This window comes from Anguilla anguilla, chromosome 2 (assembly GCF_013347855.1).
Source record: "Anguilla anguilla isolate fAngAng1 chromosome 2, fAngAng1.pri, whole genome shotgun sequence".
Taxonomy (NCBI): Eukaryota; Metazoa; Chordata; class Actinopteri; order Anguilliformes; family Anguillidae; genus Anguilla; species Anguilla anguilla.
This window is the reverse complement of record NC_049202.1, coordinates 24,321,993-24,348,754: the sequence shown is the minus strand read 5'-3', so window position 1 is coordinate 24,348,754 and position 26,762 is coordinate 24,321,993. Positions and strand designations below refer to the sequence as shown.

The 26,762-nt window shown below is 40.3% G+C and overlaps 1 protein-coding gene across 2 annotated transcripts in view; it reads right to left on the bottom strand.

Moving 5' to 3' along the window:
* Window positions 1-26,762, bottom strand: part of LOC118220668 (pro-neuregulin-3, membrane-bound isoform-like) — a 275,492-nt gene that overhangs the window by 28,381 nt on the left and 220,349 nt on the right. The window contains exons 3-6 of one of the 2 annotated variants that reach the window (XM_035404722.1): window positions 21,659-21,732; window positions 13,927-13,953; window positions 3,952-4,054; window positions 1,716-1,776 (exon numbers count right to left, since the gene is read on the bottom strand). In XM_035404722.1, coding sequence (XP_035260613.1) covers window positions 1,716-1,776; window positions 3,952-4,054; window positions 13,927-13,953; window positions 21,659-21,732 — 265 coding nt within the window. The remainder of the gene's footprint in view (window positions 1-1,715; window positions 1,777-3,951; window positions 4,055-13,926; window positions 13,954-21,658; window positions 21,733-26,762) is intronic. The other variant, XM_035404723.1, reaches the window with a different exon arrangement.

Sequence of the window (26,762 nt, the reverse complement as noted above, 5' to 3'; positions counted from 1 at the left end):
TGAGCTCTAATCAGACCAAAACTGTCAACATTTTCAATTCTTTAAAATTTTCAAAGGCCGATCAGTAATGCAGCCACATGTAAAAGTATCGATGGCATTCACTCCGGTTCCCACGACATTTAACACTGGGGGCAGGAGAGAGGGCGTGTGGGTGGGTTATGGATGGCAAACGCTTTTTATAGCTCTTTTTCTAGCCTCATCTCGAGGCTGGCATTAGAAATTAGCATAAGCAACAAATACTGATGCGTTACATTGGATAACTGTTTTGCAGTTCTCAGTGTAATCTGTATCTGTCCCTATCAAATAAACATTAAGTGAAATGAATGTTACCACAGGTTACAAATGATCTTTCTCTGTTTTAAATACTCCACTGAGCTCTAAAAACAGATGAAATTTGTGAGACAATATCTTGAGGTGAATTTGTCTTTAAGAAGACAAATTCTGAGAAAAGATATGACAGCACATTACCAAATTTCCCAGTAACTCAGCCATCCAAACTAATATCAAGTTTACACTCACCGGCCACTTCATTAGGTACATGTGTTCAACTGCAAACTGCACCCGTTAACGCAAATATCTAATCAGCCAATCACGTGGCAGCAACTCAATGCATTTAGGCATATAGACATGGTGAAGGCGATCTGCTGAAGTTCAAACCAAGCATCAGAATGGGGAAGAAAGGTGATTTTGAATGTGGCATGGTTGTTGGTGCCAGAAGGGCTGGTTTGAGTATTTCAGAAACTGCTGATCTAGTGGGATTTTCATGCACAACCATCTCTAGGGTTTACAGAGAATGGTCCAAAAAAGAGAAAATATCCAGTGACCGGCAGTTCTCTGGGCGAAAATGCCTTGTTGATGGCAGAGGTCAGAGGAGAATGGCCAGATGGGTTCGAGCTGATAGAAAGGCAACAGTAACTCAAATAACCACTCGTTACAACCAAGGTATGCAGAAGAGCATCTCTGAACACACACACGTCAAACCTTGAAGCAGATGGGCTACAGCAGCAGAAGACCACACCGGGTGCCACTCCTGTCACCTAATGAAGTGGCAGGTGAGTGTATATTTCTAATAGTCTGCAATTGCTTGATATTAATTAAATAAAGAGTTGAATCTGGACCTCAGTAATCCTCAATACTTGATCATTTAAATGTGCTAAACTCATGGTTGGTGATGTTTTTTTTTTGTGTGCCCTGCTACCACTGGACTGATTGCAGAAGCAGGTTCTAAAGGCATAGCAACTGGTTCTAATACAAGAACACTGCAACATAGCCACTGCTCAACTGGGGCAAATGCCCTTTAATTGTTTATTTGAGCTGCACATTGCAGAAAAAAAATTTATACCTTGAGCTGTCAAATTCAGAAATAAATACACAAGCATAATAAATGCAAGTGTCATTATAACATTCAATTGAGTTATTGCATTGTTGTACTTTGAGCTTATGAAGATGATGTAGAGGATAAATAAGACATCAGCTATCCAAATAAGCTTGTCTGATACTTCTAATACACATATAAATCATCTCACAAAACCTGAATCTACAACAGATATTATCACAATAAATCAGTCTCCATGTTCTGCAATGTTTTCAGCTGCAGGGTGGGCATAAATAATTAAAGTAAAAGGTTCTTGTCCCTCATGACAAGTTACATTTTGAATTTTTAGGCCATTTGGAAGCCTGGGGCAAGATTTGGAGAAAGCTGGTGCAAGGCTCACATTTGGGGTCTTGAGGCTGCAGCTCACCTTCAGATGGGTCTGTAGCTTTTCCCTTCGCCTCCTGCAGAAGGCAGCACAGGAACACAGTATAAATTTGGTACCCTGTACTCACCACAAGTAATCAGGCTTCCAGTACTGTCATGTCCTGTAGCTAATAATTCACTAGAATCTCAGAGATATGAATGCTTCTGAAATGTAATAACTTTCTAAGTGTCATCAAAAACAGCAATTTAAATAATCTGAATCTATTATTGCAGTGTTTCCCCACCTCTGGTCCCTGTGTATTCTGATTTTCGTTCCAACCAGATTTGCAATCCCAGAATTTTAATAAGCTGTTAATTTTTCTTAAACAGGTTCTTTTCATGTTTAGCGGGGTTAATTGCCCGCTTAAGCCACATTATGTCAGAAATAGTTATGTATGCCATGACGAGTAAAATCCCCCTGTTTGTGCTATTTTGCAAACAATTACATAAAAGGAGGTAAAATCATTTAATTGATCAAACTGAAGACTGAGGTGAATCAATGCGTTCATAATTTGAGAATATGTGGACACAACAACTAACAATTTGGTAGATAATGAAGAATTCAAAGACAAAGCAAATGATAACAAGTAAAACCTGCATTTTGTTAATAAGTTTAAGGAAAAAGCTGAATGAACTTGAACACGTGTTCAACATACACAAGGGTCCCTCAGGGCCAGAGGTTGGGAACCACTGCTTTCTTGATTAGAACCACATAAATGTAGCTTTACTTTAAATTTGGCTAAACCCATTTCATACCTATAAACAATAGTTTAAATTATAATAATATCAGCAGTAATCAGGACTGTTGTGTCCAATCAGATAACAATGATAAGCTTAGGCAATATACAAGCATTCAACAAGGATTGCATGTTATGTTCAGGGCTCACTTTCATTTACAAATAAGAATACTGCCACTGTAGAGAAAGACCACAGCTTGGCTGCAGTTGCATGGCTTCACTCGGACTGCCTGCGTGCAAAGTTCTGGAACAGTGAACCTGGTTCGGCAGGCAAACAATTACCAATGGCTTTCTGTGACCTGCTATGTTCAAGGGCATGCTTTTGGTTTTATTAATTACATTTTTTTGGCCCTTCTTATCCCACTTTGTGATATTTACTAAACATATGTGTTGAACATTCTGATTCAATTTGAATATCAATTGCATAATGAACTAAAGTTATAAACGACCTTGAATGCACAAGTTGACCGTCACCATTGATTACTATGTGTAACGTTGTTGTGAAAAGATTCCAATAATACTACAGCTGCAGGCCCTCAGAACAAGCCCCTGGCTTGATGAAGCCTGCAATAGTAGGCTGGGATTTTAGGGCCTGCCTTGAAATCATGTAGCTGTCTGAGTCATGAACAGCGTTGGGTACTGAAACCCAGCAGCACTATGGCACCAGTTTCCATACGACCAGTACCTACCGGTTCAAATCGCAACGCAGGTTTCATTGCTACATTTTAGTGCTGTCTTCAATAACATTACACTTGCTCTATCAACTCAGTCAGTGAGTTAACAGAGCATGTGTAAGTACCATTAGCAAGCTAGCTAACGTTAAACTTGGTTAAAATGCCATAAGTAGAACTGCCTAAAGTGTGGTCACATTTTGCCCCAAAAAGATTTTAAAAACAGGACTTGCCTTTGCATTAAAAAACGTTCTTTAGTATCATTGTTTGCTGTTTATTTGAAAGAAGGTAGACTACTGGTTCAGGGCAGGCACAGCTTGTCCATTTTGCCTATGTATCTAAGTATGCTGCACTTGGGTACTTTGACCAGACTACTTTGATCAGATGTTGCTATTGGCAGATGTAGCTACATGTCTAATGAGGGAAATTATTGATTGTGGGACTGGAGCACTTGCAATGATGAAATCGGCAGGAAAAAAAGGAGAAAAAGCGAAATAACCCAGGTTTGGGGGTTTATTGTGTGGACATGTTTACATGTGAGATTGTATCTGAATTCTGTGGATTTACATGAAGTCAGAAAGTACAGAAATGAATGTATTTAAGGGCTGAGAGTCTGGGGTCATAGTGATTATTTCTGTGGGAAACCCTGAAAAGTGCCAAACTCTTGTTCCGCCAAGCTGTAACTTGGTAGATGGCATGCCTGTGCACTCATGTTTGTGTGTGTGTGGGTGTATATGCTGTGTGCATGCCGTGTGCCTATGTGTGCAAGTTTACCTTCCAAGCCCATAGGCGGCACCCTACTCACATATTCTGGCAGTAGAACGCCATACAGAGTGTTCCAAGCAGACTGATTCCAATGGCAATGCAAGAGATGGAGAGGACCTGTCTCTTGTACACTTCTTTACTTTCTGTCAGGAAAGAAAAGCCAGAGAGAGGAAGAGTCATCATAATGGTCTTCATCTGATCATTCTCTGTGTGCTCAATTCAATTCAATTTTATTTGCATTGCAGTTTTACAGGGACACTGTCACAAAGATACTTTAAAGAGAAAACAGAAGGGAGCCCATCATCTGATGGCTAGCCCAATGTAATAGTAAATATATTGTAAACCACTAAATAATAAAATATTTACATTTTGTCTATATAGAATTTTGGGATACCATAATATTTAGACATATCATTTCACAAATGTAGGAACGAGTAAAACTTTTGCAGAGCTGGTTGCAGAGCCAGGTTGCAGAGCCGTAGAGGTTAAAGCTGTAGAGGGAATTCTCTGCTGTAGTGTGTCCCTTAAAAATGCAATTTTATGTCAGTGCAGTTCATAGTGAAGCACTCAGCTGCTTTTGAAATTTTAACGAATATGCTTTCATTCTTACTTTTATCAGAGCGTCATCTCACTTTTTAAATATTGATGGTGTTCTATCAGTTTGTGGACAAAGTTCACATAAAGGACATTTTAAATGTTTCTTACAATAATGCCAAGTGTGGTTATGATGGCACAGCCTCAACATACCAGATGCTTCCTTTTACTTTCCCTCACCGGCCAAAATTTAGACAAATTGTCATTATGTGACTTATGTCACAACCAGTGATGAAGTTCATTTTAGTGCAGCAAAATCAGTTTTTTTTTTTTTTGTTAAAAAACATTGGGCCTCATTCACCAACTGTTCTTAAGAAGAATTTTCTTCTTAAAACCCACTTACGCAGTTTTCACAAAGATTCTGACATTCACCAATGTTTTCTTATTTGGGATTTGTTCTTAGGTAAGAACAGAATCTACGCACACTCAAGAGCACACTGAGCGCTGACATGTTTGTGCAAAATAATTTGTTATTTTTATTGTTATTTGTTTTTTTCAATTCTACAGTTGTATAATATTATACGATTTAAATTACAATAATATTTTTATCATTTATAATATTTTTTAAATAATTATTTTCATTATTTTACAAAGCATTAAGGTGCCAGGTTCCACCTCAGAGGGTGGTTGCCTCAGCGGGAGTTCATCTGTAAATAAATGATAAAAAACAAACCATTGTAGTGACCTTTTATTTTTGGGGGTTTCAATTATGCAATGTTTGGTCTATTCTGCAAAAGCAAATGTTTAAATTTTGAATACAAACTAAGCACTTAGGTAACACTTTTTAAACACATGGGCATGTTGAAGAAGAGAACACTTATTCAGAGGTGTCACTAGGGGGGTGACACCAAAATGACTGGCAATAAATTTTTTGTGCAGTGTTTTGACAGGTTTACTCTGATGCAGTTTACTGCCGGTTGATTTAATTAGCGGTATTAATGTGACGAGAAGCGCTTTGTCGTTTGAATGCATAACACGCAATTCCTTGCGCCCACTCCCACCAGCATTTTTTTTTTGCCTCAGATTTGACATAAAACCATTCTTTTTTTTTTTTACTTCATCAGTTGTGTGCCCTTCTCCGGATACAGAGTTCACTTAACGAGTAATGCATCTTTTTTGTGTTATTTTATATCCACTACTGACGCTACTAAATATGACAGGTCGTTTGCTGTTCACTTCCCACAGCAATACCTCCACTTCAGAACTACTGAAGTTTTTCTTACGTTTGGAGTTCGGTGCTCCACCCTCTTTAGATTTTCGTTTGGGCATTATTGACTTCGTTCGCTTTCAACTTTTCTTTTCGATTTCTGTGTGTGCACACGGCCCTGCAGTCTCATGCCCTTTTATGGGGATTGGCGGGGCATTTACCTATGCTAATTAGGAACAACTGGCATGCGCTTTACATTTACGAGGACGATGGGATTCGTAATTTTAAGAACACATGTGCGAACAATTCTGCGGTTTAAGAACACGTCGTGAATCTGACGTAGATTTTTCTTAGGACCTTCCTTAAGAGCAAATTTAAGAAAAAACTTAGGAAGATACTGGTGAATGAGGCCCATTGTTTGCATTCTGATAAATCACTGTTGGTTACTTAAGAGTTTATATTAACTGCCGTATGCATGATACATATGGAATGTTGTACAACTTTTTTCATAGATAATTTAAAAAGAAGTTGGTATTCACTTATTTGACATTTTCTTGTCTGCGTAACTTTTCTGCTTGTTCAGGTGCAATAAGTACTAGCCTGATTACACAAAATCTATAATAATCTCTTAGACAGAGAAGCCAAATACCATTTTGTTCAAGACTAATTTGTCTAAAGGAAGACAATTAACTTGATTCATGTAATGATTTCAATCTCTAGAGAAATTTAAGTACAATATTTGGTGTGAACTCTCCTTTCTTACACCCAATTTACGGTCCCTTCACTGGAAAATAAAAAGAACAATAAATATCTGCAGATATTGGCTAGTTAATGCTTGTTATTCAATTTGTTTTTGGCAAGCTATAATACACTACTCTTCTGCTAGTCCATACCTAGCTATTTTTTAGCTGTATTGTTTTTTAGCAGCTGGCTTACTAACACTAGTTCACTAGCTAGCTACCTGTTTATCTAGCAAGGAACATTCATGACTACCTAGTTATTTTCAAATCAATCAAATTTTATTTGTATAGCATATTTTACAGCAGTTGTCACAATACGCTTTACCGACAACCCTGGCCTAAACCCCCACAGGAGCAAGCCTAAGGCAACAGTGGCAAGGAAAAACTTCCCGTGGCAGATGGGAAGAAACCTCGGAAGGAACCAGAATCAAGTGGGAAACCCATCCTCCTCTGGTCGGCTCAGGGTGCCGACTGGTGACCAACATGTCAGTCAGTTTTCCAGTGTTTATGATGTGGCTCAGATGATGGGCGGGGCCGGGTGGTGGTGGTGGGGAGCCGCAGGTGGCGACAGATGTGGGCAGGGTGGAGGCAATGACAAAAGAGGGGCTGGACCACAGTGGTGGGGGAGACCAGACTCTTGAAGTAGAGTGTTATAAGTACACTAGTTAATTTACTAATAATAATAATAATAATAATAATAATAATAATAATAATAATAATAATAATAAAGTAAAATGAATATATCATTAAGTTATTGTTAACCTCAGGAGATTCAGATTTAACAAAATTTTTCTTCATCAGGTACTGACAATGCCTTTGTCAATGTGAATATTCCAGCTTTTACCAATACATTAAAAAGACTACCTTAATATTTGATACTGGGTGAACAAACTCTCAATTTGTCCAGAAAAAAGGACACAAGTAAAAATCCTCTGGTTTCCTATTCAGTCCATCTTTGCATGGTTGATCCCAAATACCCACGCAATAATTGGGTAATTTCATTGTAACAAAAGAAGTCAGTAAATTAAGCAAAAAAGCTTCTTACTGATCTGGAATGAGTTATTGGAGCCAGAAACAGAAAACAGGGCCTTGTCTTGCCCAAGGTGCAGCCATTTATCAGCTACAACTTGGACAAGACAAGGCCCTGTTGGTTGTTTCTGGCTCCAGTAACTGTTAACACTAGTTTCCCCTGGACCCTAAATACCCACCCACCTGAACTGAGGGCCTTATACTGTATGAATAGCTTGGTAAGACCAAAACACTCTTAGGCCTGCCTGCCTTTCTGCCTGTTTTCTGCCTAGTCAGCATAATTTTTTGTATCTAATGTAATCACCTACATATGTTCAAAATACAGGATAAATCAAATACGAAAGCCACCACCACACACTTGACCTTTGTGTAGTGCATGTGCAATAGTGCGGGCGTTGCTCAGTGCTCACACAGCGACAGCGTCATCATGGATAAACCTCCCAAATCTCAGCCTGAGGAAGAATCACCATGGCCATACTTAAGCAAATACATGACACTGACTAGCTCCACCGACAAAAGTCTGTAGCATTAATTTATCTGACAACAATTGTTCTATCAAAAACGAACACGTCGCTAATCAGCTAATGTCAGGTTTGCTGACGTAAAGCAAACATTAGCTAACGTTAGCTGACCTAGTCATACTATTCTCATGATGTGTTTTGCCGCCCATACAATATGGCACAATGCATGGAACTGGTCTTTCATGATAATCACCTACTATTTGATTACAATCACCTGTGTTTGCTGACCAAGATGTCTGCAATCAATCCAATACTATGAATAGCTTAGCCAGAATCATTCAAATGAAGGTCTGGCTAGGCTGAGGTTGGCTTGCTGTTCTTTTGTCACCTCAGGTTAATATTGTAACAGCATACAATTTTATTTAAAGTTGATCTAATGATATAGAGGGTAATTCTATGGACCATTATAGATGCCATGCTATTCTATATTAGAAGTTACCTGGCTAACTGAGTAATCCTGCTTGGTGCAATACCCCCACCTGGACTCTAGTTTCTGGAAGGTAGGTGTCTGACTGATGGACATTGTATACAAAACCAAAGCTGACATTCCTTGCACTTTCCCATGAATAGTGGGGTATTTTTTGGTTTATGTATGACCTGTGAACAAGTAGACACTTGGGGCGACATAGCTCAGGAGGTAAGACCGATTGTCTAGCAGTCGGAGGATTGCCGGTTCAAACCCTGCCCTGGGCATGTCGAAGTGTCCTTGAGCAAGACACCTAACCCCCAACTGCTAACTGCTCTGGCGAATGAGAGGCATCAATTGTAAAGCGCTTTGGATAAAAGCGCTATATAAATGCAGTCCATTTACCATTCACTTTTTGCAGTAAACTCAATTGAGTGGCATTTTTTGCTGGCATTTTTTGTGACTTTTTTGTATTATATTTTGTTAGAATTTCGTATCATGTAAATTGTCAATTTGATCATTTTTTTACGAAGTAGTTTGAACTACTTTTTCTAAGTAGCTTTTGTTAACCAAACTAGATTTCTCCCTAGGGTAGCTTTGCTGTAGTTCAACTTCTTCCAGTGTGAAGTAATTGGTAGCTTGCAAAGCTATGCTTTCAAAGTAGCCTCCCCAACACTGCGAATCAGTATAGCATTCAAGAAGAGATTGCTTGTGTCTCTGAAGCCAGGTGTAATTAAGTTATCCAGCATCCTAATGCAGCATTCCTGTGTGAGCCAGGGAAGAATGAAAAAGTGATGGTGTGTGGAGCACAAGAATCGCCAATCATCAGCATCACACTTCACAGAGTTCTCAGGCCAAAGTTTCCGGCAACTAAAATCCCCCAGGTGCAGATGGATATTTTGGTGGTGAATTTTACAGTAAATTCCTTTGGATGTAACCAGAGCCAGCCTTATCAGTTTTGAGACTAGTGAGGCCAATCACTCAATCCACCATGCACGAATTCGCATTGCACAATGTAATATTCCAATTCCGGTATGCAGCACTGTATCTGAATTATGCAGTCCCAGATTGAATGTTGTACAGTTCTGAAAATACTTGTTTTTCCCACAAAATCATTGATCGCGAAAGCAATATACTATAAACATAGGTTTAAAAAGGCAAGCAGGGAAAAGCAATTGTATCAATTAGTGAGTTGGAATTATGTAAGTTGACCCATTTAAAGAAAAAAATAGTTTGTTTTCTTGACTATGGGCTCTGGGCCCCCTGGGTTTGTGGGGTTCTGTGTAGGCAAAGCCTTCTCTGCCAAAGAAAAAGAGGAACCAAAAGCAAAGCAACATGGAATCATAATCCAAGATGGCAGAACTGCAGGCAATAGGGGAGCTATTTGATCACAACTTGACTTTGAAATTGAAACAATTGAGTTAGCATTGAAAAGTTTTCAATTTAAACTATTTTTTCATTCATTTATTTTTTGCTCTTGCATAAAAAAAAATTTGCTTGCAACACTTATTTTTCACTCAAAATGTTTGGACTTCTGTTTTGCTTTCATTTTTTGTTCAAATCTAATTATGGGCAACACAGTGGGTAGTACTGTTGCTTCAAAGCAAGAAGGTCCTTGGTTAAAATCCTGGCTGGGGCCTTAGTGTGTGGAGTTTTCATGTTCTCCCTGTGTCTGCGTGCATTCCCTGCGGTTTCCTCTCACAGTCCAAAAACAAGCCAGTTAATTAGAAAGTCTAAATTGCTCCTAGGTATGAGTGTGTGAATGAATGGTGTGGGTGCCCTGTGATGGACTTGAAAACTGTCCAGGGTGTACACTACAGCACTTCCTGTGACCCTGACCAAGAACAAACAGGTGTAGATAATGGATGGATGGAATTAGCCTATACTTTTTCTGTCAATTCTTACATTTTTCTTTGCCACTAATTGGAACACTATATGAATCACCATATATTGCTCCCTACATGTTTCAACAAATCATATTATAAAAAAATACATTCTACTTAGGTGTGTGAGTGTCTATGCCAGCATCCAAGTGTGTTTGTGGATAAATAGATGTGTGTTCAGGTGAGTAGAAGGTAATCCAAAAGTAAGCATGTGTATAGGGTTGTGTGGTCAGGAATAGAAAATGGTGTGGGAAGAATCTGCAATGAAAGAATATTGCATTGCATTGCAAACACATACGTGAGCAGAATATTGCATATCCAAAGCGATGCCAAAAGTCTAAGCTTCTCTGAGCAGAGCAAACAGACAGACACAGTGGGAACTGAAGCAAAACCTGAAACCTGAGTCACAGCAACGTGGCCCTTCCAGCCTGCCTGCACGCAGAACCCCAGTCAATTCCAATTCATCACAGACACCTGCCTGAAAGATCTGCTCTGCCAGAGACCAACTCACGGATCTGCTGAAACACCACATTCCCTTTGACTGGAAACACAATTAATTGCCCAGACACTGCAGCAACCTGAAGAAAATCTTGCCATATTGGGCAGTCAGGGGAAAGAGGGAAAAGAGGAGAGAGGCAAAGACAGGAGGTCAGGCCTGAATGAGGTACATACTGATTTAGTTTGACTCAAGAGTGTTGTTTATTTGGGGGGGGGTGGATAGGGGGGTTACAACCTCCCCAAAATTACAAAACAGGCCAAATAACCCACTCAATGATATAGGATGATGATGAGAAAAAAAATCGGGATGGCAGGTATGCCATCCCGCCAAGTTACACCTTGGCGGGGCAGCATGCCCCATACCTATACAGCACATGTCCACACAATAGAGCCCCAAACTAAGGGGATTTTGCGTTTTTTCCTTCTTCTTCTTTTTCTTCTTCTTCCTGCCGCCTATCCCACAAACAAAATGTCTCCCCATTGGACCGACACCAGCCAATCCTTCACCTACACGAGCCAATCAAAATCTTGCATACACACGCAAAATACCCAAATCTTTTTAGTCTGAAACATTTCCGGTCGTAACAGCTAGCCTGTTCATGGCCAAGTGGTCAATGTCACAGTCTATGTCCAGGTTCATGCTCCGCTTGGAACAAATTTCTTTAACCTGCTTTTTTCCTCACTAATAATTGTCTATTACTTCTCAATTATTGCTTTTGCACCACATCTACCCGGCGTTCACCGAACGTATGCACAGCATTATGATGTACCATCTACATGTTGGGCGACATAGCTCAAGAGGTAAGACCGATTGTCTGGCAGTCGGAGGGTTGCCGGTTCAAACCCCGCCCTGGGCGTGTCAAAGTATCCTTGAGCAAGACACCTAACCCTTAACCCCTAACTGCTCTGGCGAATGAGAGGCATCAATTGTAAAGCGCTTTGGATAAAAGCGCTATATAAATGCAGTCCATTTACCATTACCATTTACATGTTCAGTTCAGTTAACCAGCTACAAAATTGCCATATGGATTCAACGGAGCTGTTCTATTATCACCCAAGATATTTCCTAGTTTCAACAGCTAGTCCATTCGTGGCTTTGTGGTAACTGTTACAGTCTACAGATCATGAAGTTCAAGCCCAGCCAGGAACAAGTTTCTTTAACCTGCTTTTTTGCTCACTAATAATTGTTCCTGGCTGGGCTTGAACCTATGACTTGAACCTATGAACAATCATTAAAAATGATTGATTGATTGATTGATTGATTGGTCTATTACTTCTCAACAATTGCCTTTGCACCACATCTACCCGCCGTTCACCGAACGTACACATTACATTATAACATACCATCTGCACATTCACTTAACCGGCTACAATATCGCCAGGCCATATGGATTCAACCAGAGCTCAGCTGTGCTTACTGGCCTGTGTTGTTCTTTAAAACCACGGACAGGTTTGACCATGAAATTTCATCCATTGAATAGTTATGTCCTGGTGGCGTACTGCCAAAGTTACACACTGGAAAGCCAGAGGTCAAAGGATCGAATCCCGCCTCGCCCTCAGGTAGATATTTTCATATTTTACACTAACGTTTTCTTACACTTATATTTTCTTTACCAAAAGTCACTCACGGCCAGCCATATGCATTTCATAATGGCAAATGTATTGATTTCCTTAAAAAGTTACACCAGCTGACCACTGTGCCATTTTTACTAACTATATTTCTTCACTTGGCTACTGTAGAAAACGTTCATCAGCAAACGCCACGTTTCTACATTCATGTTACCTCGCCCTGTTCTCTATCTATGCACATACAAACAATTACTACGTATGTACTGTCTGCAACTCCACACTAAAACATTACATTTAAAATCATGACTCAATCATAATTATAACTACTAGTACTGAACATGAGAAAAGTACATCAGTTCAATACATTTCCTACACATTATCACACATTACTTCACCCACCACTTTAACAACTGATTACTTATACTGTCTGTTATATATACCATTCAATAAGGAAACTCATCTTGCTCATGGTCACTTCATTTACTTTGCACTATAGTCTGTGATCATGTCAAACTTCACCTACATGCCCATTCTGCTAAAAACATATTGTTTTCAACTACTCAATTTCATCATTTCTCCTCATTTCTCTCGTACTATTGTTATTTTATCATATGCAAAGATTTCTGGTACATATGCGTCTGCTCCTATTCTCCACTATCAAGTGTTCCGGTTCTACTACTTCCAATTTTCATTTAAGCTCACTGATCTAGCTTAGCAAAACAGTGAAGAGGACACCTAACTGCAGATAAGCCTCTCAAAATGCCTTATAAACCTTACAAACACTAAAAGTGCATCTCGACGAAATAACAGAAAACAGCGCAGTTGAGGAAACATTGAGTAGCATTGCTTTGGAATACAGTTTATTTAATTTCGGTGAGGCAAGATGGCCTATATTGTTTGTAGTACAGTAACTTGGCGTCATTTTGATATCAATACTTTTAATGGCAGGCCTAGATTTTGCCAGTTTGAATGAATGAGTTATAGACAGTGTATATCTTGTATGTCTAAGTAACTTGGCATTTTTGTACACTGAAAACGTGTTTTTTATGACATTTTATATACCTCGGATGGGGATTTCATGTCGTGATAGGGATATTCTGATCAGTATTATGAAGGGTTCTCCTTAGAATTCACCAGAAATGATAATTTCATAGTATGTCCCTCACATCCCCCCAGAGGGATGCAGTTCTTGGGGTCAATGCATATGCATTTAAACCAACCCCCAATAACTCCCAACCTCTATAATATCCAAACTAAAGTTACCGTGGTTTGATTTAGTGATGGAAAAGCATCTTTGCAAACTATACTAGCCTTGTTCCTGTCTGTCACACAGGGAGGTACTACACATGCTCTCTACACACCAGCAGGCACTCTGCCAGTAACTGTGCCAACAGAATAAATCTTCCTCAGTGATCTCCTGATGCAATGGTCTCTGGGTTCCCATGGAGACCACAGAACATTAATATTCCAAAATGGGCAGAGTTGGAGAGTCCACATGCACTCACATGTGTGCATGATATGTACACATAGATACCTTGCTTTAGTCACCCATAGTTTGGGTTACATTCCTTCAGCAGAATGCACAGCCATGATCAGTGAATCTCAATGCAAACAAGAGCTTCTCTTACCCATAAACTCAATGCCCAGGTGTTCCGCTGAGTGGCAGGAGAAAAGAAGAGAACGAAAGATTAGACAGCAATGTGCAATATTCATATTAAAGCAATACAAAGAAGAAGCAATATTCTTGTGGTTTAACATTTTACAATGTGAGTGAATATTTGCATAAATACCTTGCACAATTACCCTCTACATCCATATACATGCACAGAATATGAATTTCAGACAGAAGCAAGCCACCACAGAGTGGATATTTTCTCAGATTGTTCTGATTCACAACTTCAGATGTCGCTAATTCTCTTGATCTCGGATCAGGTGTGAGTTTCAGAGGAACTGGGTGTTCCAGTCAGTGAATGACATCCACAGAGCTGGTACACATCAAGTTGAGTAATACTTGCTATAGGACTAACCCCAAAGCCCAGTTCAATGAAGCACTGATCATAATGGCCAAATAACACTACCCTCAAGGACGAATTGTGAGTACTTTCATATTATCACAGCTATACCACTGAGAATGTGTGCTATTATTTACTCAGTGACCCTGCTGCCCAAATACAGGAGATTGTGCTCATGCTGTCTCAACTAAAACAGGCTGAGACAGAGCTGTATTAGAAATACAAAACATTTTCTTCTTTCTTCAATTACTGTCTCTGTAGCCTCTAATTCTGCAGTAGAGTGTCTATAAAGCTCTCTGCATGATGTCATCACCACTGTCACATCCTTCAGTCAGTTATTTGCAATGAGTACATGGCTGTTAGCAGATGACAGAGTAAATTGAAGCAAGTGTGGTGTGGAGGCTCCGTAATAGACTGTGACTGAGAGAGCGCACAACAGGGCCTCACGCTCACTCTTCCATAACAGCACCTTCTTCCAGCACCAGTTTACAACCAAAGCAGGACACTGCCTGAACTGCAGTCCCTGCACATCTTCTATCCCTCCATTTGTGAAAGATATGTTTCACAAATGCTGCTATCAGGTTAGGAATCAAATTAGATTCATGATTAACTATCTAGCTAGTTTCAGAATAAAAAACAATCTAACTTATCTACCTATGAAATTCAATAACTGTCTATTTTGAAAATGTTCAACTTGCTGAAAATGATATCTCATAAAAAACACATTTTCAATGTACAAATTGCCAAGTTACTCACGCATACAAAGCACTGTCTATAACTCATTCATTCAAACTGGCAAAATCTAGGCCTGCCAGCAAAAGTATTGATATCAAAATGACACCAAGTTACTCTACTACAAACAATATAGGCTATCTTGCCTCACTGAAATTAAAGAAGCTGTATACCAAAGCAAATGCTACCCAGTGTTTCCTAAATTGTTTCAAGTCACATGGACCTTGAAAATGTGTTTTTTATGAGATATCATTTCTTTTTGCAAAGTGTGTGTTATGAGAAAGTGAGAACAGTAAATGCAGATTATGAGAAGTATGCGTACACATGCAAACACGCATACAGTGTAGGCAGTCCCGGATGTAGACTGGTTTGATTGAGAGGCAGAGCGAGATTTTGGGGGTGCCAATTTGAGGACATCATTTGTGATGAGCAGCAAAGCAGACCTGCGTGTAAAAATGCGAAGTAACCCTTTAAGAAACGGTTGTGGATTATGGCTATCCTTGTGTGAATTTATACAGTCTGATCAACGAGTACCGTTTATCACTTTCACTTTGCTATATACGTACAATGGCTGTGACAAAGGGTGCGGTGGCGTAAGTATAAAAGATGCTTGCACCATCAGAAAAGCAACGAAAGACATGTCCCCAGTGTATGTACTCACTGATTTTACGGCTATCCAACAAGCTTTCATTGACAAAATTATCAGGAAGCTCGTAGAATTTGAGCTCCCTAGGTTGCAACTTGTGTACCCTTCTGTCCTGCTCCATTGTCTGTTATTTTGTGGAGTTTAGTGTTTCTAAGTTTTATAAGGCATTTTGATACACTTAGCTGTAGGTAGGACTCTGCGAAGGGGAGGTGTGGTTATGGTGCCATCTGCGGGCGGAGAGGGAGCGGTTTAGCTGGCGCTACAACCCCAGGTGTGTGCAATGACAATTCATTGTTAATTGTTTATATGCTCTGCCTGCAGTGAGACCGGGGCGCTTGAATGAGAGATGCGCGTGGGGGCGACGTGTCAGCTAATCCCCATCCTTATCGTGTATGGTTTTTTTTTTTTTTTTTTTTGGTTTTGTGTGAGCGCACAATAAAGGAGTAGTGCGTCTAAGAATGACAGATTGTGTGATTTTGTGGGGAGAAGGACTGGAGAACTTGTTACAGACTCCTCTTAGCTGTTTTGGTTAGCTAGACAACTGAGCTTACATGAGAATTTGAGAAGGAGAACAGGAAGATTTGACAGCAGCATAGACATATTTCCCAGCAATCTTTGAATATCAGAAAATAACAGTAGTATGAGAGAAATGAGGACAAATTATGAAATTAAGTAGTTGAAACAATGTTTTTAGCAGAATGGGCATGTAAGTAAAGTTTTACATGATCACAGACTATAGTGCAAAGAAAATATAGTGACCATGAGCGAGATGAGTTTTCTTATTGAGTGGTATATAAAACAGACGGTATTACTGATTATTGTTTATATAGTTGTTGAACTAATGTATGAAACTGCATCGGAAAACTGTTGTGCATTTTTACTTTTCTCACATTCAGTACTAGTAGTTATAATTATGAATGAGTCATGTTTATAAATGAAATGTTTTAATGGGGTGTTGCAGACAGTACAAACATAGTAATTGTTTGTATGTGGGTAGATAGAGAACAGGGCAAGGGAACATGAACGTAGAAATGTGGCGTTTGCTGATAAGAACGTGTTCTACAGTAGCCAAGTGAAGAAATATAGTCAGTAGAAACGGTATCAGCTGGTGTAACTTTTAAAGAAAATCAATAAATGTGCCGTTGTGAAATGCATATGGTTGCCCGTGAGTGAGTGGTAAACATATGCATTGAAGATTGTGATATTATGATAAGTGCAAAAGCAAAAGTTGTAAACCAATAGAGAATTATTAGTCAGCAAATATAAGTGTTAGAAAATGGTAGTGTTAGATATGAAAAGATCTGCCAGAGGCCAAGGCAGGACTCAGTCTTCCTACTTCACGCTACCCAGTCATTTACTTTAGCAGTGTGCCCCCATGATGTAGCTGTTCCAGGTGTGAATATCACAGGCCAGTAGGCACAGCTGAGCTTCGGTTTTATCCATATGGCCTGGCTATATTGTAGCCAGTTAACTGAACGTGTAGATGGTATGTCATAATGCAGTCTATACGTTTGGTGAAAGACGGGGTAGATGAGGTGCAAAAGCAATAGTTGAGAAGTAATAGACATTAGTGAGCAAATGAGCATGTGTAAGAAATGAAATATCAGCTTCAGGTGGGATTTGAGCCTGTGACTGAAAGATCCATAGACCATGACATTTACCACTGAGCCACAAACAGGCTAGCTATTGAGACTGGCAATTTTCTTGGCTAAAAAGATATGTCCATTTTGCGTGTTTATGTGACATTTTGATTGGCTGGTGTAAGTGAAGGATTGGCTGGTGTCTGTAAAATGTCCAATGGGGAGACATATTCTTTGTGGGCTAGAAGCATTGTTGGCAGGAAAAAGAATAAGAAGAAAACACAAAATCCTTTTAGTTTGGGCCTTTATTGTGTGGACATGTGAAGTTGTTTATGAATTCTGTCTGTTGAAATGGGGTCAGAATGTACAGAAATTCATGTTTTTAAGGGCTGAGAGTCTGTGGCTGTTGCAGTTATTTCTATGGGGAACCCTGAAAAGTGCCAAATTCTCAGTGCTGTATAGGTATGGGGCATGCCCCGCCTAGGCGTAACTTCCCAATAATTTGATTTATCCAGCTATAGCTTGATAGAGAAGATTAAAAATGCATATTACTGCAGGCCAGTTTCTTTCCAGCTTCCTGGTTAGTAAGGATGAAAATAGATTTAACTGAGTAGCTGATTTTATATGTAGTTTGCTAAATAGCGTTGAAATGTATTGAACATGCGCACAAGTTATGTAGCTGTAAATTAACATGTATCTTCCCAGAGAAACAATGCAGTCAAACTGGACACAGTGTGTGTATCAAAGCAGATGTTTTGTAATCCCCCCACTCAGAGTATCAATGTTTATCCCTTTAGCAGACCCACTCAAAGATGTCAGCAAAACAGCTCACTGGAGGGTACTCGCATGGAGTCTCTTCTAGCTGCAGGTCAACATGTATCTTGCCACTGATAAACAATGCAGCCAAGCTTTTTTCACCCACTCGGAAATGTCAGCACGTTGGCCTGCTGTGGAAAACTCATAGGACGGAGAGAGTTTCAGGGTATCTCTGACATACTCCACAGGCTGTGTTTACTCAGTATCTCATTGCTTACAATGTATTATGCTTTCCGTGACCTGGAAACAATAAGCTGAGCAGCGTGCAGTGAAAAGCGTGCAGGGACGTGTGGGGCAGGTTGGGAGAGATAAGACCAGTTTCAGTAATCCCAGTTTACGGGACATTTAAAACACAGACATCATTGCATTCCAAAAGTGTTTAATTCAACATAACTATCTCTGAAAGGCTTCCGAGAGCACTGGCTAGAGGACACCATATTCTAGGTTTAAATACACTTAATATTTAGGAGTCTATTTGTTGAAATATTTGGACATATATTTATAGAAATGGAAAAATGTACTGCATGCTAAGTTTAGACTGAGCAAACAACATCTTGACCTATGGTATATACATACACACGAGTTTGTATTCTCATGAGGATGTATACACAGCATGCTTCTGCTTGGCTGCTTACACACTAGGAAACAGCTGCCCTTAAAGCACTGAGTTGAATCTGCCAGCTGCATAATGAATTGCATTTGATTATTACACACCGAGTCACAGCTCCTTGCTGTTTGAGCAACTCTAGAAAATAGATGTCTGTCATCTCCAGGGAACTATGGATAATGACAGACAGCAGTAGAGTGGCTGTTTTAGATGAATAAATAAAAACATGTTATTTTAACACAGGCAAAAAAAAAACTGCCTCTGTTGAGTAAAGTTCACAGAAAAATCTTTAAAAGCAAAAATTGAAAGCCCCCATTTGAACCGGGGGGAAAGCTTCTCCATGATGGATTGGGACATGGAACTTCAAAGTTACCAATAGATGTGTTTTTTTTTCCTTTTCAGAATATCTCTGCAATCTGTGCTGTGTTTATGGGCCATTAAGCAAGGTCTGACAGGAAGTTGAGAAAAAAAAACATTTGGGCCTGTAGACATGTAGAATGTGGCATGGTTGTTGGTGCCAGAAGGGCTGGTTTGAGTATTTCAGAAACTGCTGGGATTTTCACGCACAACCATCTCTAGGGTTTAGAGAGAATCCGAAAAAGGTCCGAAAAAGAGAAAATATCCATTGAGCGGCAGTTCTCTGGGCGAAAATGCCTTGATAGCAGAGGTCAGAGGAGAATGGCCACACTGCTTTGAGCTGATAGAAAGGCAACAGTAACTCAAACTAGACAATTCCTGCAGAAATTGTGAAGTGTGGTTGCCGCCAACGCAAAGTCGACTTTGTGCTGAACGGAGTGAACAGTTTGTGTAGTATAAGCAGAGACAGAGTATGGTATGCTATAACATCACGGCAACGAGTTGATATGCATCACACATATTCAGAGCTAAATTAACCCTTCATCAATACTTCAGATCAGCGATTTACTCACGGTATGCTGTGACGAGTGGCGGCGAATCATAAAGCTAGCTGGCCAGTTCAGACGGTCTTGGAAAAACCTTTATATTTACACTGCACAACCGCACCATTTTAAAAAGCAAGACAGGGCTAGGGAGATTAATTTGATTGATTTATGGTTTTACGTTAAGTTTTGCTCATTTGTACCATTCAAATAAAAACATTTAACTGTGCTGCAATTCAGAGTTTAATCTGTTACCTTAGATACGAACTCATAGACACAGGATAGCCTATTAGCCTACATGTTAGCCGACCCAAATTTCTGGAGTTAGACCGGACCAGAAGCTGCTGCACACGTGTTGTTGACGGCGTTGTAGCACTTTTTAGTACAGTCTGGCTTGGTTGAGAACTCGTTTATTCAGTAGGCAAGAGCATAAGCTTTCTAACCAGTTATAACAGCACGTCTATTTTTGGTTTTTTAATATCGTTTTTGTAGGTCAACCGAAAGTGTTCGCATTAGCGCAATACATGCATGCGCTCTTTGTTAGCACTAGCATGCAAAGACGCTGGACCTGACGAAACGTCGTCAACGAATTTGCGTAATATCTTGTGAAATACTATTATTATTTAGGACTTCTGGGTATGCCTAAGCCATATGTTTGTTGATATACCTAGCTGACAGCGTTTTCATTTGGAATACCGTTTTTTGTCGTGTTTACTTCCGCATTCCCCTACATGCTTAGTGATGGCTGGTGAGGACGAACAGCGGTCCGCATCACGTGTGTAAAGCCGACCAATGCTGTAACTTCACCGTTCGCATGTGAATGACGTCACCTTCTCCATTCATCTCTATGGGAAAAAATTGGGCATAAAAAGTCATATTTCTCAAAAACCGTGCAGCGAAACTTTCCACAAAGTAATAGCACACAATTCCCAAAGAGGCCGGTGATTTTGACGTATGGCACGCGTATGTGGTGCGAAAACTCTGGGAGGAGTAGCGGTCCAAAAAATGGGTGGAAAGAATAATAATATGTGCGATAATAGTAGTGTGGTTGCCTTAAACCAACCACACTAATAACCACTTGTTACAACCAAGGTATGCAGAAGAGCATCTCTGAATGCACAACACGTCGAACCTTGAAGCAGAAGGTGTACCTAATAAAGTGGCTGGTGAGTGTATATCATATTGATATATATTTTTATTGTTTAAATCATATTTAATTGTTGAAAAAAAAAAAAAAAAATGTATATATATATATATATATATATATCCATCCATCCATTATCTATACTGGATTATCCGCTTATCCTGAGCAGGGTCACGGGGGGTTGCTGGGGGCTATCCCCGCATGCATTGGGTGAGAAGCAGGAATACACCCTGGACAGGCCGCCAATCTATCGCAGGGCACACACACCATTCACTCACACACTGATACCTATGGGCAATTTAGGGTCTCCAATCGGCCTACCTGCATGTCTTTGGACTGTGGGAGGAAACCGGAGTACCCGGAGGAAACCCATGTGGACATGGGGAGAACATGTAAGCTCCACACAGAAAGACCGAAGGCGAGATACGAACCCATGACCTTCTTGCTGTGAGGCAACAGTACTACCCACTGCACCACCTATACATATAGTATATCTGGCTACACTATAAAAGATGCAGCATCAGTTAGTATTATTGAAAGGGAAACATCAGTATGCCAACAAGTAGGTAACCACCTAGATAAATTCAAACTGCTTCTAGAATTCTTAATTAACAAATGCATCCATCCAGTGTGTTGAGCAATGCAATAAAATATGAGTGTTATTTTACATGAGAATTTGCTGTTTCTTTCATTATGCCTCTCCCTCATTGTACAATACATATGTATCGTATAATAAGATACATAGAATAAGTAGCTTTTTGAATGACTTCCACTACTTCTGGATTCACACCATGTTCAACTGTTCAGTAAGTCTGTAACTCAGTGATGTTTCACTGTGTGTGTGTGTGTGTGTGTGTGTGTACATACTGTATATGCATACAAGCCGTCATGCAAACGCAAACATTATAAGGTGAGGACACATACCGGGGTCTGACAAAATGGAGTCTGTCTTTGGAAGAAAGTGATTGCAGCGAATGCCTTGATATCCTTCTTTACACCTGAGAGAGAGAGAGAGAGAGAGAGAGAGGGAGAGAGAGGAGAGAGAGAGAGAGAGAGGGAGAGAGAAGGAGAGAGAGAGAGAGAGAGAGAGAGAATTTTGAATTTTAACCATCCTTTATTATTCAGTGCAATGGCGAGTTCAAAATACAGTGAATAAACCAACTTTTCTTCCCTAAGGTAAAGAAAAACTTTGATGGGGCATCCATCTCTGCTACATTCTGGAACCTTGACCACACCAGTGCTCCCTGAGCCCGTATACCCAGCAGGTCAACCAAAGATGTTTTTTTGGCTTTGAGAACACCAATTGTTTCCCTTCCTCCAGAGGTCTCCACCAAATTTTGGAGATCCTCTATTTCGCTCTCCAGAGCCTTCATAGACTGGGTGATGTCTCTTGTGACATTTAGAGTGTATTGCAGACACAACTGTTTAATCTGTCTTTTACCACAGTCCCACCATTGTTGCAAAGAGTTGAAAGTATGTTTTTGCTTCTTCCATGTACCTCAAAAAAAATCAAAAACCTCCCTGAAATTAGAGTCATGTAGGAGTGTGTTGTTAAAATGCCAGAAAGAAGCACTCCCAGGCTTGAAAGATTGAGAGAGAGAGAATTTTGAATTTTAACCATCCTTTATTATTCAGTGCAATGGCGAGTTCAAAACACAATTTTTATGCAAGTGAACATTACATTACAACATTTGAACGGGATCTTGTCCCCCACTGCCTTGAACTGTCATGGTTCTGTGTTTTCCTGTCTGTGTTTCCCTTGTTGGGTTGCCAGATGGCGGCACTTCTGTTTTGTGTCCTGCTCCCCCCCTGTTAATTGTATGATTGTTTTCAATTGTCTCGTTATCCCATCATTGTTCCCACCTGTGTCTTGTTATCCCCTCCTTCTGGTTTGATTGTTTTTTGAGTTCACCTGTGTCTTGTTACCCCGTCTATTTAAGTTCTTTGTGCCCTTGACTCGGGTGCTGGTTCCTTGTGTTTGTTCCCGACTTCTGTTTGTTTCAGACCGTTTGTACCTGCCTGTGTTTTGTTTGACCTGCCCTTGTGCTCTGCCTGCCCGTGTTCTGCCCTGCCCGTGTTTGTGAGTTCCTCTTGTTTTCTGTTTTATTTAGATATTTTTTGTTTGTGTTTTTGCCCATCGTGGCCTTGTCTGTTCCCTGTTTGTTTGCCTTTTTGTTAGTAAAATCTTTGTTAATTTTCCCTTTTTGAGTTTGTGTTTTTGTTCTATCTGCGTTTGGGTCCCCCCTACCCGTACCGTGACATGAACCTTGTTATGCCGTGTCAACCAGATTGACATTTTTGCTTTTCCTATTAAAAAATTTAGCAATACCACCTTTTCTCTTTTTTAACGGTGTACCTTGGCCAAAAAACAAATAGTGTGTTTGAAAATATGAAACCTAAAACTGAACACCACCCTTTGACCAACTGTACAATTGTTTGCAACCGTGAACACCCTAAGAAGATATGAAAAACTGTTTCTGATTCCCCACAAAAAGGACATCCCTGCCCCACAGAAGGATCCAGGTGTGCCTTGTATCTGTTTGTAGAAATCGGTCCATGCACTATACACCACTGAAGGTCTCCTGTCCTTCTTTCAAGGGGCCTTTTGTACAGAGACTGCCAGCTACCCTTAGGGGAAGAACCTGACCCTAAAAAAGCAGACCATTTTGTATCACACAGGCCACCTAAAAGTCGGAGATACAGCACCTTTACACAGATAGTGTACAGTGCCTTTTTCTTGATACTGCTAAAAAAACCGAGTCCAGGTGTTTTAAAAGAAAGGATAATTTCCTCATTTTCCTGCCAATCCCCCAAACTAGGTGCCACAGTTATGTTTGGGAACATGAGGACATCAGCATCAGAAATTCTCCCAGTTAGGTCACTCAATTAATCCTGCATGGGTCTGGGAAGTGAGGTACAGAGTTCTTCCAGCATCCTCTGACAGATACGGACAGACTTGAAACCTGCCAGGGCTGCCACCTGTTCCGCTGCCAGCCACCCGTCAGCCGTCCGCAGATGACGAATCTTGGAAAATCCGGCATCCACCAGGCCAGATCGCACTGTTGGTGAGTCAAGTGTCCCAATATGTAAAAGTGGATTAAAAAACAAAGGCTCCTCAAGGGTACAAAAACCAGGGGTAGCGGTGTCGTCCCTTGACACAGCAAAAATCTGCCATACCTGTGGACTGCTCCGTAAAAAGGGGTGAGTCCTGCCAAGTCCATTCTGCTCAATGTCATTAAAAACAAATGCCTATCCAAGCCCATCCGACCCACCTTGTTGGACTGCCTGCAAGCGGAAAGCTGCCATTCTGCATTTCAGGTCAATCAATCCTTGGCCTCCCTCATTAATTGGCAGATAGAGCACTGCTTCCCTTAGCCAATGGTGCCCAGACCAGAACAAATTAAGCAGTGTCTTCTGCATCTCTTCAACTAGGCCCACCGGAGGGTCTAGTACAGTGAATCTATGCCATAAAGTGGCAGCAACCAGATTATTATTGATCAGGACTCTTCCCCTATATGGTAGCTGGGGTAGCAACCATTTCCATTTAGATAACTTGGCACACACTGTCCCACTATACCCTCCCAGTTCTTCTTTTTGTACTCTTCTGTGGCTAAATAAACCCGCAAATATTTAAAACCTGACCTCTCCCATTGTGTATCACCAGGGAGGACTGGCAAAGCAAAAACATTCCACACCATAAAGCTTCAGTCTTCTCCCAGTTCACTCTCGCAGATGAGGCTAGCTCATAAACACTGAGTACCTGTTGTACAATTTGCATATCTTGTGGATTTTTAATAAGCGCAATGTCATCCGCATAGGCTGACAACTTAATTGCCTCCTTAGTGGGTTTCCCGTGAACATGTAACCCTGTTATAGGGATGTATCCGAATCCGAATACTGTATTCGGGAAGGCACAAATAATGCGATGGAAACAGATAGCCTATTTCTTCTACCCGAAGTTGCTCGTTATTATTCAGATTCAGGAAAAAAAAAAAAAAGTCCATCATTGTGGATGGCCACAAGATAAAAATGCCTATTTCGTTTGCAACATAGGACTTCGATTTCACTAACTAGTCATTTCATTTACTACACATTATTGAAAAGTGATCGCTATATTCTGTAGTTGCCCCCACCAAGTCAGCGCACAGCAGGCAGCAGGCTGAGAGCTGACCGTTCCCGGCTATCACTCAGGGAAACTCTCACATCGAGGAGGACGCATCAGGCGCGGGAGCTAGCGAGACAAAAGCCTGGTGTGACAGCTGGATTTCTTTCAAACCCCCCGCAACCTATACATCAAAATGAAGCTTAGAACCTGCAGTTTGTTTCCTCCATTTAAAAAAATCCAGTCGAAATATTGAAAAAACCAACGTTTTACCTTGTATTTCAGTCAATATTCATCCGTATGTATCAGCCATAGGTCTTGGCTATCAAATGAACATGAAATCCAGTCCAGATTTTCATGGTAACAGTTGCCACCAAGGGAAAACATGAGGACATCAGATGGTTTGCAGTCTATCCAAACTTAGTTCAGTAGGGGAAAAAAAAACAGGCAAAAAAGGTTTATGTATTACTGTTATGTAATTACTGTTGTAAAGTAGTAATTCACATTTTCCCTAGCGAACTGCAGTAATGTTAACACATCAAGAAATGCAAACGCAGCATCATTGGAATTTAAGATTATTCCCTTCAACTGAAGGATATTTTTCTATGTATCTTTACCGTAAATAGTTTCTATTTCCAATGCAAAACAGAATGTTTTGATTTATAAAACATTTTTTTCAGTTTCTGATTGGTCAATGTCCCCCAGTGAAAGGGGGGACAGACAGTTCATAAAACTTAGTTTAGTTAAAAATAAATTTTAAAAAAAAACGATGACGTGAAAATATAATTCATAATTAATTATATGCCAATATTAAATCAATTTGATGCTTTGAAGGCACAACAATTGCACAGCCAATAAATATTAGGTTAGAAAATACAACATTTGCCAGATTTAATGTTACTTCTGGTATAAACCACGCCCACTTCCGGTCTTCTATCCGAATACAGATACAGAGACCGATAATTTTGTTGGTGGAACAGATACAGATACAGATAATGACATTTCTGCACACCCCTACCCTGTTAGTTTCCTCTGCAACATGCAAAGTAGAGGTTCTATTACCAAAATGTACAATTGGCCGGATAGGGGGCATTCCTGTCTAATCCCCCTCTGTACCTTAACTGGAACACTCAATCTACTTCCTATTTGTATCAGTATGTGGCCCCTTCATAGTACCCAAGACACAAATACCTCCCCAAACCCAAACATTTTCAGTGTTTTAAATAAATATTGATGATCAACCCTGTCAAATGCCTTTTCTTGGTCCAGGGAAAGAAAACCAAACTCTGTCCCATAAACTTTGGCATAATCCCACAAATCACACATCAAAACCAGATTATCATAAATGGACCTATCTGGAACACAATTTAACTGGTCAATATGGATAAGGTTTCCTAAAACACTTTTCAGTCTGTTTGCAAGACATCTGGACAAGATCATATAATCTGAGCATAGGACAGCGACAGGCCTCCAGTTCTTCAGGAGCCCCAGGTCCCCCTTTTTTGGGAGCAGGGACAAAACAGCAGGCTGACAGCTTTTTGGAAGAGTCTTTGTTTCAAAACTGCTTCTTAAAACGGTTTTTAAAAAATCTTGTCCAATGACTCCCCAGAAGTGTTTGTAGAACTCCGCAGGCAGTCCATCAATTCCTGGTGCGCCATCGGTGGAAAGCTGTTGCACTGCCTCAGTCACTTCCTCAAATAGCAGATCATTGTCCAAAGATGTCTGCTCTTGCTGGTCCAAGGAGGGAAGAAGCTGAAATAAATCTTCTGTACAATGACTATCAGTGCATTCTGCCTTGAACAGCTCAGAATAAAAATTAACAGGTAATCTACGCGTTTCCATTGGGTCAGATGTCTCTGTCCCATCAGTTCAGCGGAGGCAGTACATAGCTTTTTTCTGGGCTGTGCCCCTCTCCAGGTTAAAAAA